Source organism: Cyprinus carpio, chromosome B21, assembly GCF_018340385.1.
Source record: "Cyprinus carpio isolate SPL01 chromosome B21, ASM1834038v1, whole genome shotgun sequence".
Lineage (NCBI taxonomy): Eukaryota > Metazoa > Chordata > Actinopteri > Cypriniformes > Cyprinidae > Cyprinus > Cyprinus carpio.
In genome coordinates this window covers 698,890-717,766 of record NC_056617.1, presented here as the reverse complement: position 1 = coordinate 717,766, position 18,877 = coordinate 698,890, and the positions used below count along the sequence as shown (strand labels likewise).

Below are 18,877 nucleotides of genomic sequence, written 5' to 3'. Positions count from 1 at the left end.
TTAGTCTGCATGTTCTGTGTGTCTGTGTGTGAATGCGTGTAGAGTAGTTTCATCTGATACACAAACTCAAACACATGTGATGCTGTCTTTTCAGCATCTTCATCTTCATAGCTGCACTGAAAGTCCCTTCACCAGCTTTATGCAGTTTCATTTGAGAAAAAGTACCGTGAAATAACAAGGCAGGTGTCTTGGTGAGAGATAGTGTTAGCTTACAAATATACACACGTTAGCTAATGATATGTAATCAGGCAATAGTGTGGGTTTGAGTATCGGGCCGGCAATACCACAACTGAGGTGTCCTTGAGCAAGGCACTGAACCCCCAACTGCTCCCCGGACGCCGCAGCATAAATGATACCCACTGCGCCGGGTGTGTGTTCACTGCTGTGTGTGTGCACTTTGGATGGGTTAAATGCACCAATTCTGAGTATGGGTCCCCATACAGGATGTTTGTTAATGTAACCGCTGAGCACATTGTGAAGCTTAGATAAAGCCAAGCTTGTGTCTGCCTGTGGTGGAATGTAGACAGCAGTAACAATGATTGATGAAAACTCACGGGGCAGATAGAATGGGCAGCAAATAATGGATAGATGTTCCAGATGAGGCGAGCAGGAGCGCGACAGAGTGGAGATATTCCTGGGGTCACACCATTTCTTGTTAATCATGAAACACACTCCTCCACCTTTGGATTTACCGGCCTCGGCTGTCCTGTCCATCCGTAAAACAGAGAAGTTATCAGACGGCGTTACAGCAGTGTCCAGGACCGAGGTTGTGAGCCATGTTTCAGACAAACAAAGGATGTTACAGTCTCTTGTCCCGTTGGAAACTTATCCTGGCTCTAAGATCGTCCATCTTGTTCTCCAGAGACTGGACATTGGCAAGCAGAATGCTCGGTAGAGGAGGACTGTGTGCCCTTTTCCTCAGTCTGTTTCCCGCTGTGTTTCTTGATCCGTTGCTGCGGTGGGTTATTCAAGTGGCCATCTATGTGACCCATATTCAGAATTCATGCTCTGCATTTAACCCATCCGAAGTGCACACACACAGCAGTGAACACACACACACACCCGGAGCAGTGGGTATCATTTATGCTGCGGCACCCGGGGAGCAGTTGGGGTTTCAGTGCCTTGCTCAAGGACACCTCAGTCGTGGTATTGCCGGCCCGAGACTCGATCCCACAACCTTAGGGTTAGGAGTCAAACTCTCTAACCACTAGGCTAGAAAAAAGGTTGAAGACCCCTGCCCTAGAGGAACCAGTGTGCACCCACCACAGTCACAAAATCCTGTGGGGACACTGGGAGTGTGAGAAAACACTGTAGGATTGGCTGTCTCAGTGTGTGTGTGTGCATGCAGTTCACCTTACTATCTGCATGATGACCATGTATGGCACTAAATACATTTCTGTACTGTACCTTTTACTCAAAAGTTAAGAATGTTATTTATGATATTGCTTCTGTAAGAAAAAAAAAGCAAACAGAAATCATCTTGGAGAAAATCAACAGAAGTACAGAGCATGAAAAGACAATGCAGAAAAGCTGAGCGGATGTGGCGGAAGACGAAACTTGAAATTCACTATATGATCTATAAACTTATATCGTCAACACGAGCAGAATGGAAATTAATGGTTAAAATCAAACTTTGATGCTTGTTATCTCATAATTAGATTTTGAGACTTTAGCATGGATTTTCACAGAGAGGGTCATATATAGCCTACATTTGTTATACTTTAATTTCACAATGAGGACATTGTATAATGTACCTGTAACAATAAAAAACTTCATAATCACGGGAAGAAGGAGGCGGGAACTGGCTGACACTCAAATAAAACTTTAATAACCAAATAAAGATAAAACAGCGCGACAGCCCCTCACGGTCGACTGCCGCGGACAAACAAAAACCAAAACACAAAATAAAACCCAGGCCTGGTCCTCTCTCGTCCTTCACTGTCGTTGCTCCTCTTTTGTATCCTCCCGATCTCCTCCGTGGGACTCGAGACCGGTGAGTGGAGCAGGTGTCGCTCATTTCCCAATCACTCCACCGGCCTCGCTCCATTCCCACGGCTCTCGGCCCCGCCCCACTCGTCACAGTACCTTAAGTTGTTTATATGTTTGACTTGTTATATGTATGACTTATACTGTAACAGTATGTAAACATTTAGTTTATTTCTGTTTTATTGTTTATTTCAGAAACTTCCTTCAATGCATGATCAGTATTTGTTTATATAGTGACGAAAAATGACTCCTACTCCCTGACCATAGAGTACAGACATGATTAACACCATTAACACCAAAAGGTTAACAGAACTGGAATTTTACTTGGAAATCCCCAGCAGTGGTCAGACCACAAATGGTCAGATCAGACTTCATCACATATAATGATTGGTTATGCTCTAATTATTCTTGACATTTCATCTGAACATCAATTTTTTCTGAAAGTTATTCTGTTAGACCAGTTTTGAGATGATGGTGTATTTTTTGTCTTAGGATAATGATCTGTTAATTGATTTAGATGATTAGTGATGATTAGATTAGTTTTATTTTGGAATCACACATTAAAGTGAGATGAGGTAAGATGCCCTCATCAAGAGATTTATTGTACAGTGAAGAGAGCTTCATTGATTTTAATGGAAGTTTGTGAGATCACGATTAACTAAGATGAGTGGACAGTACTTTAATGATTATAAGGAAGTTTACAAATGTGATTTAGATTTTATACAACAGTTCAATAAACAAGTTAATATTAAGTGACTTTAATTTCTAGAACACTATTGTCTCATTTTGCTCTATTTAGTCCAACATTTCCAATAAACCTCACAGCTGAGCCTCCATCATCTCAGAGCAAACACAGCAGTGTTTCATTTATGAATGATTGTGCATTCAGTGTTGCCAGATCTCCAGCCCAACAAAATGCATAGTTCAGTGATAAAATAAGAATAGATAAATGACAAGCAATGCCACAAACAAATACAATAAAAAGATACAATTAAAATTAACTGTGTTTTAAGTTTTTCAGGTAGGTTTAAAAGTAATATTCAGGTACAGAAATACAACAGAAATCGAATAATCTATTTAACTTTAAAATAACACTGGTTGGTCTTCATTATATAAATAAACATTAATGACAGACAGCGGCAGGTTTATTTAGGTTTCTCTCTCTCATGCACAAATCTAACTGTTACACAAGTTTTGTTTCTTAACTGTTTACATTCACCTAGCCTACAACCGACAGTGTTTAGTATAAATCGACTGTTTACATGAATACTCATTAAGATGGGCATTTTGAAATATTTTTGAAAACACACACACACACACACAGTGTTGCTTTCGTTAATGAAAATTATGACTAAATATCGTCGTAAACGAACCTTTATCATGTGACGAAAACGAGACGAGACGCAACGTAAATGCTGGTCATTTGACGATGACTATAATTAAATGTATAATGCAATATCATTGACAAATAAAACGAGACTAAATGTGGTTTACAAAATAAAAACTATGCTAAAATGTCTCTTAATTTTCATTGACCAAAACGTGACGAAAGACCGACATCACACGTTATTTCGTATCGTTTAGTCGTTATTATTATTATTATTTTGCAGTATTTCTGTTTCCTGTGTCTCACTTCGCAGACGCGACCGACATCACTTCCTCAAGTCCCACTCACGGCATTATTTATTTAGAAGATGTCAACAAACAAAGTTAAGCGGGATTTATACTTTCGCCTGGCTCCGCTGACTGCAAGCGCTCCTTCCCAAACGGACGAGGCTTTTAAACTTGTCGCGTTTGCCGTTGTACCATTCTTTGAAACGACAGGGGATCGACGAGGAGTAATTGTCCTCTAAAAGTCATTTGCCAGTACAAGTCTTGTGATGAATGAGTTGATGAATTAATCATTTCTCTATGTACAAACTTAAAACAATCTTAAACTATTGGCTGTATTACGTATCAAACACAAGACAACTTTAAGCAAATAGTATATAATTAATATCTAAATGAATTCTAATTCTATTTTATACAATAAAAATAAAACATACTTCAAATAAGAAGCCTTGGACAAACTATGCAAAAAAAAATTCCCCTTCACCTTATGGAGTTTGAACTTCATATTAAACTGCTTCTGTTTCACACAAACGTGACGTGACGTGACATACAGCCAAGTATGGTGACCCATACTCGGAATTTGTGCTCTGCTTTTAACCCATTCAAAGTGCACACACACAGCAGTGAACACACACCCGGAGCAGTGGGTATCATTTATGTTGCGGCGCCCGGGAGCAGTTGGGGGTTCAGTGTCTTGCTCAAGGGCACCTCAGTCATGGTATTGCCGGCCCGAGACTCGAACCCACAACCTTAGGCTTAGGAATCAACCTCTCTAACCACTAGGCCACGACTTCCCCCAAGCGCCGACACAGACGTGTATGTTCGGCTAGAATCGCCCTGAACTCTTGCATGTTCAGATGCGGAGCTATGCGGAAAGTTACAAAAAAATGTCGTGCACTCCGTCACGTGAATAGTTCGCGCGCACTCAAAGCGAACTTCCGGTAACACTGCAATGACGTCATATTTTCCGCGCTCACCCAAGCAAACTTGCAGACGCGTCGGGTATAAATCAGCCTTAACACAGAGAAAGGGACCGATGGCCGGCCAGCCGAGGTTCGTCTTTGGGAGAAAAACTAGCAGATTATTATTATTATTATTATTTTTATTTATTTATTTATTTAAATTTATGTGTGTGTACTTCTAACATGTTTGGTTGGTAAAATAAATGTTGTAAATTCAAATCAGAGAGTCTTCCGTGTCTGGAATGGATGTATTCTAGAGTCTATAAGCTAATAATAATATAATAAGATAACCTTGTTTGAAATAGGTTTGGCTAAAATAAAATTTTGGTTTCATATATACTTCTAGGTACTTGTACTATATTGACTGGGTTAAATAGAATCGCATTACTAAAAAGAGACTAAAATACCATTTTCGTTGTCTAAAACTAGACTAAATGTCATCGGTTTTCGTTGACTAAAACTAGACTAGACAAAAGAGTATGAACATGACTAAAACTAATAAAAACTAAAATGACAGCTTCACACAAAGACTAGACTAAGACTAAAATTAAAACAGGCTGCCAAAAACAACACTACACACACACACCCATCCTCCACTTTGCACCTCGCCTACTCTTTTCACGTTTTTTAAACCTCCGGTGGAAACTACCAGTGATGAAACAGGGTTTGATGACTCTTTAAGGCCATTTGGTGATTTCAGTCATCATACAGAAACCACAAACAAACAAATTCACACCTTCCTCTTCTCAGCAAACACATGTGATGCAGTGCTAAACAGTCTCTTGCTGTCAGTGCTTGTAGTAGCTTTTGCATCTTTCTCAGACCGTTTAATTTTTTTCCGGTCTGCACCAGTGCTGCACTCTGCACTCACACACCTGGACAATAACAACACATACGTTAGGATGTTGTTTGTTGACTTCAATTCAGCATTTAACACCGTCATTCCCTCCAAGCTGACCACAAAACTTGGAGACCTGGACATTAACACCTCCCTCTGCAACTCGATCATGGACTTTCTGACCAACAGGCCTCAACATGTTCGGTCAGGCCACACCCACTCCACCACCATCACACTTAACACTGGCGTACCACAGGGCTGTGTGCTGAGCCCATTCCTCTACTCCCTCTACACCCACGACTGCAAGCCTGTGCATGGATCCAACTCCATCATTAAGTTTGCAGACGACACCATGGTGATTGGCCTCATCAGTGACAACGATGAGACTGCCTACAGGGAAGAGGTACAGCACCTGGCCACATGGTGCGCTGACAATAACTTGCTCCTTAACACCAGTAAGACAAAGGAGCTCATTGTGGACTTCAGGAAGAAGAAAAGAAGCACGCATGACCCCATCCACATTAACGGGATGGTTGTTGAACGTGTCTCCAGCTTCAAGTTCCTGGGAACCACCAACTCGGAGGACCTGTCCTGGACCACAAACACCTCCAGCCTGGTCAAGAAGGCTCACCAATGCCTCTTCTTCCTCAGAACACTGAAGAAGAACAACCAACTGTCTTCAGCCATAGTGGTAAACTTTTACCGGTGTGCGATCGAGAGCATCCTGACCAGTTGTATTACAGTCTGGTATGGGAACTGCTCAGTGGCTGACCGCAAAGCACTGCAGAGGGTGGCAAAAACTGCCCAACGCATCACAGGGACACCACTTCCTGCTATTGAGGACATCCAGAGGAAACGCTGTCTACGTCGAGCTCGCAGCATTCTTAAGGACTCCTCTCACCCCAGACCATGGACTGTTTAACCTCCTGCCCTCCGGGAGGCCCATTTATAGCCTCCGGACAAGGACCAGCAGATCCAGGAACAGCTTTTTCCCTACAGCTGTCTCCTTGCTGAACTCTGCCCCCCCCTCTGACACCCCCCACACCATACACACAGACTCCTCCCCCACTTCATCACTACATCTGACCGATTTATTTATTTATTTATTTACAACAAGCAAAACAGTAAACTTGCTATTACTTGTACTACTGTCTGTTCATCCAGAAACACTGAATAATCCATTTGCACACTGAAATATTTTCTATGCACTTTACTGACCATTGCAATAGTGTAAATTATGTTCATATGTTCATAGTTCTGCCTATAGTGTACATACACTTTCACATAATCCATCTGTATAGTATGTTCATGGTACACCTATCTGTATATCATGCTGATAGTATTTAAAATCTGTAAATTATGTCCATAATACTTATCTGTATGGTTATTGTACATATTGTAGACCTTGTATATTCTGTACTTACTGCTAATTGCACTTCTGGTTAGATGCTAACTGCATTTCGTTGCCTTGTACCTTACATGTGCAGTGACAATAAAGTTGAATCTAATCTAATCTAATCTAAAAATGTCATGAGCTTTTTTTAATTTTCGTCCAAATAATGTCGGTTGTTGAACATTTGGTGCATAATGCATCCCTATTAACTTTAACTTCTCTGGTAATATCAGTGGTTTGTCTATTTTAAGATGTGGATGAAATTACAACAACAGTGGTAAAAATATACATATATTTTATTTGTTTGATCAAAATTATTGCTAAGGACAATTTAGTAATCACTGGAATTTTGTAGGGACATGTCCCTAGATTCCTAATAAATTATATACGCCCTTGGATTATAAAGATTTCTGCTGAAAGTTAATTCAGCAGAAATGCTGAAAAAAAAAAAAAAAAAAAAAAAGTAGAAGAGAGAGTTGTTCCAGTTCTGTGGGGGAAATGAAATCTGGTGAAAGTGGGGGAATTATGTGCAGGAAACAAGTCTATAGCTACACTGTTTTGCAATTACTGTGAGTTCCTTATTTTATATTCTTGTTTATCTCAATGCTAAAAAAATTTTTTTAGCAGTGCTGCGCATGCTTAGAGACTGTAGTGTCTCAAAGGTTACGGCTGTAAGCAGTGGTGTAGTCTAATTTTTTGTAGTGAGTATACTGATTTTCCCTCCCAGCCTCTGCTTATGCTTATGTTTTATCAACATTTATTATAAGCACCACAAGACTTTAACAGCACATGACATTTACAGCAGGGGAGACAGGACTGATTCTCTACTGTTTAGTGTTAATCATCTAACTCACTCAGCCAGTTAAGATACATTTATCCTTAGATGTTATATGAATATGGTCCATGGAGCACAGGTTTTATCAGCAGGGTTTTTTTTCAATACACATTTAAGAGAGCCTGTTTTTAAACTCCCTAACCTTGACTTTCAGTCCACAAGTCCAGTAGTTCTCATCTCTCTCATCATCTGAAACAAGGAGATATTTAACATTGTATTCAGTTTACTGCTGTACACAGACACACACATACACAGTATCTACATTATCTCTCCTCTTCTCCCGCATTCATTGATCCACCACACTAACATTACTGACGTTTTTAGCTAGTTATGTTGCCTCGTTCCTCATTCTGCGGAGGTCCTACAGGAGAGCAACATCTCCTGAATACACTGGAGTGTCGAATAGCTGAGCTGCACAAATTTATCCGGACAGACTTTAAAGATGTAGAGACAGTATTTCATTCCTAGAAAGAAATTGCAATGAAGCTTGGTGTCAACGACCCGGAGTTATGCAAAAAGCAAAGCAGAGAAATGTATAAAATAATCACTCAATATATACTTAGTGTTTAGATTCTGTGCTCTGTTGAGAATGTCTTGTTTGTTCATTGTGAACATACTCTGGGTTGACTAAATGTTTTTATGTTTTTTTATGTGTTTTGGGTTAATCAACCGAGAATTTTTAACCTTAAGTTACCCTTGTTTTTTGTAGACCTGTAGACAGTTATTATTAATGAAGACCAGGACTCAGAGATGCAATTATTCAAGGAAAACTTAACTTAAGAAATGTGTTTGTAGTTTCATCAGCAGAAGTCTTCTTCAATAATCAGAAAGAGTTTGTAGGCTCCTCTACCCTCACATCAAATACAACAGCAGTTATACTCTAACAGAAATCAGTAAGATATGTCTTTACTTCAGGTTTCAGTATTCTGATTGACTAAAGCATAAATAAACATTATGCACCATGAAGTGTAAATGTTGAACATTTTATGTTTTTATAGTTATTTGTGATTTAAACCTTTACAGTACTTCACTCACCCTCTTTTCTGTTTGGTTATAGATCTGGGAGTTTTACCTGCAAACCCATGTGAGATTGCTGTATGATTCATCTGGTATTTATATAAACATCCCCTTTGTACTCCTCTCACTTATAATTAACTAGATTATAACTGAACTATATTTAGAGTAGTTTTGTCTTTTGATCAAATCTAGTGAATGGAGTTATTCAGCATCTTCAAATCTTAAATATATGTTATATAATATGAAATATTGGCATTTTTTAAATTGTCATTCCTCTTGTTTGAAGGGGTTGTGTCACCTGCTGCTGCATTAATGTATAAAATAATCACTCAATATATACTTAGTGTTTAGTTTTGAGACCCATACATTTTAGTAAAATGGATTTAAAAGTGTCTGGAACAATTTGTTTCTGTCTATTTTTCTGAAAGCCATCTAATTCAGATTTCTTTTTCAGGCCCATGAAACAAGAAGCACAAAATGATCACGTCTGCAGATGATTTATTTAGTTCCCAAATATGTGTATATTCTATAATCTTTTAAAATTACTTCCTCTCCTCTTCATGAACATTGTGCTTTGTGTGGCAGCATGTAATAATGCAGAATATGAAATTGATGGAGAGTGTTGCCCAATGTGTGATCCAGGTAAGTCCAGTATGAGATTGCTCTTCACTCAAACCCACAATAGATGAACTCAGATACTTAGAGTCATATCATACTTTTGGATTATAGGCTTTAAACTCTATAATTCATTATTACTAATGCACAACTGTAATATGCTCGTGATATAATCTTCTATGTTTGCACTGTTGTGGCCAGGGCCTTGTTAAAAGTAAACCTCCACCAATCTGGTATTTCTCTGTGGGCTATGCCAAAGCAGAAATTACACTCCCATACACAGAAATTACATTCACCTTACATAAAAATAATATTTAAAAAAAATAACACACACAAAAAATATAGCCCACCTAAAAATGGCCTAGCGACGCCCATGATGACATTTTTGTCACATTAACCATGACTGCATGATGGAAATGAAAGTGGGCCGGTGAGAAAAATAATCTTGTTTCCATTTTCATTATCAGATTATTTTTCTTACCCCGCTGGTTTAGCCTTGTAAACAAGACTAAATGTCATATATATTTTTTTCTTATATAAAAAATGCATCATGATTTATGAATTTTTAGATATTTGTACTTCAAATAAGGCAAAAATCTCAGCAATAAAAGCAATTTTTGCAGTCTGAATGAATGAATGAGGTATTTAAACATAGAAAAACGTCTAGGTTACGTATGTAACCCTTGTTCCCTGAAGGAGGGAACGGAGTCTGACAATGGGGTCTCGCCCGAGAGCCCAATCACCTTCGAGTGGTAACAAAATGAGCCAATGGTACACAATGTACCTTGGTCTGCGGGATTTGCATCGCGAGCTCCGCCCCGCTGTGTGGGTATATAAGGAGCAGCACAAGCAACTCGCATTCAAGTCTTCGCTGAGGAATTCGGTGGAACAGCTATGTGGCAAAGGGACGTGACGTCTCCGTTCCCTTACATACGTAACCTAGACAACACACTTAACCCAGACATTCACTACCATACGTCAAAATACAACGACAAATCAGAACGACACACAAAAATCCACAACCTCACAAAACCACTGACCTGCATAAGTGATAGAACCCGTGTGAGTGATAGCACCCTGTCGTGAGGCCAGCACGAGTGAGGGCCTATACCTGACACAGAATACACTGGGTAGTATTTCCAGCTGGATGTATGCTAGCAGGCTGCCTGCTCATAGGAGGACTTACAAGGCAGGTATCAACCGAGAGGTGGTGATAGACGTGAATTCTGAGGTACCCAGCCCGCAGGGTGGAAGTTTCAACAACAGAGCTGGCAAGGTGCTTGCCAAGGGAAAGACACATGCTACGAAGAGACTTACTGTGGAAATATACATGTGGGATTGCCCAGAAAAGGGGGGGACCCAGGGTTCTGACCTGAGGGGAATAGTGCACGTATCCAGTCTCGGAGTGGAATGGCGCAGCAAGCCCGTAGTACACAGAGTACCCGGGAGGACACGGGCTCTACACGGAGATTATAAAATCTCGCAAACGTGTTAGGTGTCGCCCCGTCCGCCGCTCTACAGATGTCTGTTAGCGAGGCACCAACGCCCAGGAGGAGGCTACACTCCTAGTTGAGTGAGCTCTCACCCCTAGGGGCATGGCAGGTCTTTAGCCTGATAAGCCAGGACAATAGCATCCACTATCCAGTGGGATAACCTCTGCTTGGCGACAGCCTTTCCCTTCTGCTGGCCTCCATAACAAACAAAGAGCTGGTCTGAGGTCGTGAAGCACTAAGTTCTGTCTACATAAGTGAGGAGCACACGTACTGGACAGAGCAGCACCAGGGCTGGGTCTGCCTCCTCTTGGGGCAGCACTTGCAAGTTCACCACCTGATCTCTAAAAGGAGTGGTGGGAACTTTGGGCACATATACAGGCCGGGGTCTCAAGATAACGTGAGAGTTGGCCGGCCCCGAATTCCAGGCACGCTTCGTCAACCGAAAATGCCTGCAGGTCCCGACCCTCTTAACCGAAGCCAAAGCCATCAATGACAAAAACTTTAGCTGAGAGCAAGGGTTCGAAGGGAGCCCTCTGCAGTGCCGATAGAACAACTGCGAGGTCCCAAGAGGAAACTTGATGAGGGCAAGGCGGATTGAGCCTCCTGGCCCCTCTCAGGAACCTGATGATCAGATCATGCTTCCCAAGAGACTTACCATCAACAGGGTCATGGTGAGCTGAAAGACCTTTAGGGTGTAAGGAGACAGCCTTCGTTCCAACCCTTCTTGAAGAAAGCAAAACACTGACCCGATCAGGCATCTCCAGGGGTCTTCACAACGTGAAGAACACCAGGTGATGAAGAGGTTCCACTTCAGAGCCTAGGTGTGTCTGGTAGACAAGGCTCTAGCCGAGGTGATGGTAGCTAGCACCTGAGGTGGCAAGGTACCTAAACCTTCCGTGACCCGTCCAGAACCCACACATGTAGGTTCCAAAGATCGGGACGTGGGTGCCAGAGGGTGCCCCGTCTCTGAGAAAGAAGGTCTTTCCTCAGAGAAATTGGCCAGGGAGGGGTTGTCACGAGGAGTACAAGTTCGGGGAACCAGGTCCGGCCGGGCCAAAACGGTGCAACCATGATGACCTGCTCCTCGTCCTCCCTGATCTTGCACAATGTCTGTGCAAGAAGACTCACTGGGGGAAATGCATACTTGCGCAGGCCCAGCGGCCAGCTGTGCGCCAGAGCGTCCGTGCCAAGGGTGCCCTCGGTCAGGGAGTAGAACAAACTGGCAGTGGGAATTTTCTGGAGAGGCAAACAGGTCTGCCTGAGCGTCTCCGAAGTGTTCCCAAATAAGCTGAACCGACTGGGGGTGGAGTCTCCATTCCCCGGCGCAAGACTGCTGACGTGAAAGCTCGTCCGCTGCACGATTGAGCCTGCCCGGAATGTGAATGGCACGAAGCGACCTTCTTCTGACTCCACAAGAGGAGATGGCGGGTGAGTTGCGACATGCAGCGAGAGCGTAGACCGCCCTGACGGTTGATGTACGCTACGGTCGCAGTGTTGTCCGTACAGACCAGAACATGCTTGTCCTTCAGCAGGGCCCTGAAGCGGTGCAGAGCAAGCCGTACTTCTAGCAACTTGAGGCAATAGACATGCCACTGAAGTCGGGGTCCTGTCCAGGAACCTGACGCAGCATGCCCATTGCACATGGCACCCCAGCCCGTGGCAGAGGCATCTGTTGACACAACAACATGTCTGGACACTGGTTCTAGGGGAACGCCAGCCCGTAGAAACGAGAGGTCCAACCACGGGGTGAAGGTTCGGAGGCAGGCCGGAGTGACGGTCACTCGGAGCGTGCCCTGTTGCCATGCCCATCTTGGGACTCGGTCGTGAAGCCAGTGCTGAAGCGGCCTCATATGGAGCAACCCGAGTGGTATTACTGCCACTGCGGACGCCATATGCCCCAGGAGCCTCTGAAACCGTTTCGGAACCGCTCTCTTGCCCTCAAATTGACTTCGGCAATTCAGCAGTGACTGCGCGCTCGTAAGCTGCGCGAACATGGAGACCGAGTCTATTTCCATACCGAGAAAAGAGATCCTCTGCACAGGGGAGAGTCCCAAACTTAACCACCAAACCCGAAGACCCAGACGGGACTAGTTGTCTGAGCACCAGATCCCTGTGCTCGCACAACTGTGCTCGAGAGTGAGCTAGAATCAGCCAGTCATCGAGGTAGTTGAAGATACCGACACCTTGTTCCCTGAGAGGAGCCAGGGCTCCCACAGCGACTTTTGTAAAGACATGGGGAGACAGGGCCAACCTGAATGGGAGAACCTTGTACTGATATGCCTGCCCCTCGAAAGCAAACCAAAGAAACGGTGTGTGTCGAGGAAGAATGGAGACATGAAAGTACGCGTCTTTCAGGTCGATTGCTGCAAACCAATCCAACGGACGAATGGATTCGGAAATGCGCTTGGGTGTTAGCATCTTGAACGGAAGTCTGTGAAGAGCTTAGTTCAAGGCACACAAGTCCAGGATTGGCCGTAACCCACCTGTTTTCTTGGGTACTATGAAGTAGGGGCTGTAAAAGCCGGACTTCATGCCGGCTGGAGGGACCGGCTCTATCACGCTCTTTGCCAGCAGGGTCGCGGCCTCAGCACGCATGACAGGAGCGTCTTTGCCCACCATTGTTGCGCGAACACCCCGGAACCTGGGGGGACGCCGGGCGAACTGAATCGCGTAGCCAAGCATGATCGTTCGGATGAGTCAGCGGGATGGCCTAGGGAGCTCTAGCCAGGCTCCCAGAAACCGATCCAGTGGGGTCAAGGGAACTACAGGCATACCCACAGTGGGGCAGTGAGGCGGAACAGACAGCCCCAGCATGGGAGGCATAGCATCCCTCCGCGGGGGCGGAGTGCGAGCACTCGTCTGATTCCGAGTGGCAAAGAGGGCATGAGAAGGCAATGCGTGTTCGAGCCGGCTCTGCGTGGAAACTGACAAGGAAACACAGCCAAGAGACCAGCGACAAAACAAATTCCCAACTCACATCTGCGGCCTCTTGGGACCCGGAGGTAGAGGAAACAGCTCTTTTAACGAAGGTAGGGTACCACTGGCCAAACAAAAAGAAAACGAGAACAAAGGAATCTCCCCTGGTCCTCCTCCGGGGGAAGGAGTGGTCCTGCTACCATCTCCCGATGAGCTGACATCCCCAACTCCGGGTCGCCCGTCTCAGGAACGCTGCTTGGCCTGACACTTGGCAGGTTTAGGGGCAGAGACAGACTGTGCTGCCCTTCTGTGGCCATCTCCTTGCTGCGGCCAGGGTGAAGGCTGCTGCTGTGGCCGAGCGGGAGTGGAGGATACCACAGGGGGGCGCCCTCGACGACGAGGTTGAGGTGGCTGCGCCAGCAGCAGTGTGGAGGCAGCAGCGGGCCGCCGTGGCAGGATGTGTTTGATGGTCTCAGACTGCTTCTGGGCGGCAGAGAACTGCTGGGCAAAATTCTCCACCGCATCGCCGAAGAGGCCAGCCTGGGAGAACAGGGAGTTGAGGAGCTGAGTCCGATCAGACTACCTCATGTCCGCCAGGTTTAGCCATAGGTGGCGCTCCTGGACCACCAAGGTGGACATCACCTGACCCAAGGAACGCGCAGTAACCTTCTCCTACAAAACCCCTGGGTCAGCACTCTTTGAGCACCTTGGCCTGGTAGACCTGAAGGGTGGCCATGGCGTGCAGGGCAGAAGTGGCATGACCCGCAGCTCTGTAAGCCTTGGCCACAAGCGTGGATGAGAACTTACAGGCCTTAGAGGGAAGCTTGGGACCACCACGCCATACGGAGGTGCTCTGAGGACACAGTTGCATCGCAACAGAGCGCTCCACTGGGGGAATCCCAGCATACCCCTTGGCTGCTCCGTGAAGGCAGAGGAAGCACCAGAACGGTTTCGGGCAGTTAAAGGTGCCTTCCATGAACTGGTCACTTCCTTGTACACTTCCGGGAAGAAAGGAACCAGCGGGGGGTGCGGGCGATCAGCACGAGCAGCCCCCAGGAACCAATCATCCAGCCAAGAGCGCTCGGGACAGTGTGGAGGATTCCACTCAAGCCTGATGCTCTCAGCTGCCCGGGAAAGCAAGGCCGTCAATTCGGGATTGGACTTGGGCAACGCTGGCACTCTCGAGGGAGGCAACGCAGGCGAATCCTCATCTCCCGAGGACTCAAGCCCGCCTTGTGATGCGGCGATCGACATTAGGTCTTCCTCCTGAGCCCCGAATGAGATGTCAGGAGCCTGAGAGGGTCCAGCAAACTCATCCGGAAACTCAACTGGCTGCGCCGTTTGTGAGGGGGGTGTGGCCTGAGGAGGCTGGCTCGTCGGGGAAGCCCACACGGTAACCCTCAGATCACCCTGGCCACCAGCCGAAGTAGCCCTCTTACGAGAAGAGGAGCTAGAACGGGGTGTGGCAGAGAGGACTCTATACCTTTTAAGGTAATCGAGTATCGATCTTAACGCCGAGATGGTCATGTCCCCGCAATGAGAACATGAGTAATCCACGAACGCAGTCTCAGCGTGCAGAAAGCCCAAACACGTGACACAATGATCGTGGCCGTCACGAGGAGCTATATATCGACCACACCCAGAAACACGGGTGGAATGACATCTTTAAAAAGACGCAAACACAACCCGTTTCTCTTTTAGAAATAGGAAATAGCTCCTTCAGTGGTGCTGAAGTGCTCAGGGGAACGCGGGAGCTGAATGCAGGAAGCTCAGACGAACCGCTGAATCGCGCCGTAACGCCAACACCAGATGACTCGATTGTAAACACTCCGGTGAAAGCAGCAAGCGAGGTGCTCGGCTCTGAAGCAAAAGCTTGAATGCGAGTTGCTTGCACTGCTTCTTATATACCCACACAGTGGGGCGGAGTTTGCGATGCAAATCCTGCAGACCAAAGTACATTGTGTACCATTGGCTCGTTTTGTTACCACTCGAAGGTGATTGGGCTCTCGGGCGAGACCCCATTTGACAGTCTCTTTCTGATGTAATGTAGAACGTGATCGACTGAAAGGGAACTCTGGGTTTAGCGAAGAAAACCTACTCCAGACCAGGTTAGGTTCACATAACTACAGTAACTTACAGAGAGGTTTAGTTTTGTCTTTTATTGGAATCTAAAATACTGAGTTTCCCTTTTCTGGGGTTAACAAACAAAACCCACTTTCTGGAATACACCTCCGCTCTGAGTGACTGTCATCAGCCCACCACTCTTAAACCAACAAACCACTTTACTGACATCTGAGCCTCTGAAGGATTCCAAATGTCTCTGAAGGGAATAAACCCCTACATAGCAGTCGTCATTTACTGACATCTGAGCTGCTGAAGATGCAGTGGCTTACGTTTATTTCTGAAGAGAATGCACCCCTGATCTACTTAAATGAGTCTATGTTTGCGCAAGTTATTTGTGATCCAGCTTCACCAACACAAGTGAATGTAAGGTTTTTTTTAATGAATCATTGCAAATCGCCTTTCCTAATAATGTGCTAATTAGCAGCTCAGAAGAGAGGGGTGGGGTCAGCAGAACTCATTAACATTAAAAGGAACATGCTACAAAACAGCTTGCTGTGAACAGAGCCGTTTTTGACAGGGTAAAAAAGGTGTTTTTTACACTACCATTGGGAAATTTTAACCAAACTATGTTAGAGACTTTTCATTAAGACTCTAAAGAATCAGATCCACTTGTGGAAAATGGGCATCCTATGACCCCTTTAAGTCTACACGGTTTTTAGAAATATACAGACATGCAATAAATTCAACATGTACAGTTACAAATAAATGTAAAAGTTATGCACATATGGCATGTATAAATAATGAATAATAAATGTGCTGGCAATTTTCTTTGATATTGTCTAGGAAAGCGAGTTCATAAACACTGTGATGAGTTCACAAGCACAACATGTGATTCATGTCCCATGATGACTTACACTCATGTTCCGAATGGATTTATAGAATGTCTGCCGTGTTCTGTCTGTGATCCGAGTGAGTAAAACTTTCTTTCTTAGTGACTAATCATGGTTTCATGTTTTCAAATATATTGTAAAAAAAAAATTCTCTAGCTGTTGGACTCAATTGACTCATTAGTTTTCTTTCTTGTTGAAGGTAATGGGCTGAGAGTAAAGCAGGCATGTACATTAACATCAGATACAGTGTGTGAACCTCTGCCTGCTTACAACCTAATATAATCTCTCTAAAACATCAAAAGTCCCATAAAACATAAATCCTAATCTGTGTAAACTATCTAATGTCTGACATAACATAATTTTATCAGTCAAGCAGCTTTAATGTACATCCATAAAAACTAAGAACAATAACTCTGATTGCATTTATATTAAATAGCTCAATTATGAAAATATGCATGTTGTTCTAAAGCAGCTTTACAATTTATTGCACCTGGGGAAAGTATTATGTGGTTCCTCATGATAGACATTGGTTGCTTGTGTCTCTTAAAACCACCTGAACAAATCTACTAAAGTATGATCAGGCTGAATATTAGTTATGTGAAGATTTATTTAGTGTGTCAGATACTATACTGAATAATGATGTCATCATCTGTGAGATCTGTCACTGTCTGTATTGCTCATGTACTGATGCTGTATTTTTAATTGTAATTGTATAGGAACAGAGTTCAGAGATACAGTGTGTGATTACTGTCCTGCTAGTTCATATTCAGATGGTACATTCTGCAAATTGCATACAAAGTAAGTATTAATATTTTAAAACACTGACACCTTCTTAAATTAAATTTGTTTTTTGTTTTTAATCACTTCAGTAGATTTTTTTTCTCAAGAGATATATTTGTAGTTCATCTTGAGTACTGTATCTCTCTCTAACAGCTGTGAATCTCTTGACAAAACAACATTCAAGGAAGGAACAGATACGACTGATGCTGAGTGCAGTGATAGACCACCTTCATATTTACTGACACTGATTCTGTGTGGAGTGTGTTCGCTGTTATTTATTATCATAATTGTAATTATTGTAATGAAGAAAAATAAGCAAAATAGTGGATTAAATCCAGTTGCAACCCAAGATATGGACTTGTAATTATAGATTAAACTTGTATAAATGCCAGGAAAAAGTTGCATAGATCCCCCAACAGATGTTTTATCAAAGATTCAGTCATGTTTCATGGACTTTTTTTGGGACAAGCTGCACTGGGTACCAAAACATGTATTGACCCTTCCTAAAGAAGAAGGAGGACTTGGACTGATGAATCTACAAAGTCAAACAGCTGCTTTCAGAATTGAGTTCACACAAAGACTTTTAACAGGCTCAGAGATCTCAGACTGGAGGAAGGTACCCTTCTCTACACTGAGAGCGTCTGAAGGACTGGGATTGGAAAGAGCCTCACTGTGTCTAGATCCTCAGAAGCTGAAACTCTCCAAGTTTCCTGGTTTTTATCGAAATCTTTTTAAAGTGTGGACCTTGTTCAAGATTCCAGAGGAGAGGACTGTGAACTCTGTGTTCTGGCTGTTGCACGAGACATTAATATTTGGCTCATGTTTGGCCTCGTCCAGTGAACTGAGTTACTTTGTGACAGAAGAGAATCTTCTCAGCTCTGGAGCTAACTTTATAGACGTGAGTTCAGTGACTGAGAAGCTGAGATCTACTCGATTGGTCTCCAGAGCACTTGACAAGTGGAGGACCGCTTCGTCTGAGAAAGATCTGAAACTGTTATTGGATTACTCACTGGGGTTTATTAATCCAGATTCTGATTCTGTTCCAGACTTGTATTTAACTCTCATAATGGACAGTTGTGGAGGCTGTTTCTTAGAAGTTAACAGTTTGATTGTGATGGGGTCAGATATTACTTCTGGAAAGGTCTGTAACAAAATCTGTGTAAAAATCTTTAATAAGAAGGTCTTGGATAAAATAATTGATACACCTTGGTGTAGTATGCTTCATCTGAAAGAGAGTGAAAAACCTGAGTGGAGAGTATTGTATAAGTCAGCATTATCTAAGAGAATTGGAGATGTTGCTATTGCAGTGAACACTTTTGTTTCTGTAATTAACTCCGATGTTCATCAAAACTGTTCTTTTTGTTCACAAAAGGAAACTGTGTACCATGCATTTATGCAGTGTTCTAGACTGACACCCTTATTTACTGTTTTAAATCACATTTTTAATTGCTTTAATGAGTTTTTTTCAATGAAGGTG

At 43.7% G+C, this 18,877-nt stretch overlaps 1 protein-coding gene across 1 annotated transcript in view; it reads left to right on the top strand.

Annotated features, from left to right (window-relative positions):
* The window catches only part of LOC109062380 (tumor necrosis factor receptor superfamily member 14-like), a 31,626-nt gene extending 14,724 nt beyond the window's left edge, over window positions 1–16,902 (top strand). The window contains exons 2-5 of the mRNA XM_042748498.1: window positions 8,683–8,734; window positions 9,097–9,284; window positions 16,574–16,699; window positions 16,820–16,902. Coding sequence (XP_042604432.1) covers window positions 9,158–9,284; window positions 16,574–16,699; window positions 16,820–16,902 — 336 coding nt within the window. The 5' untranslated portion in view covers window positions 8,683–8,734; window positions 9,097–9,157. The remainder of the gene's footprint in view (window positions 1–8,682; window positions 8,735–9,096; window positions 9,285–16,573; window positions 16,700–16,819) is intronic.
* The last annotated feature ends 1,975 nt before the right edge of the window (window positions 16,903–18,877 follow it).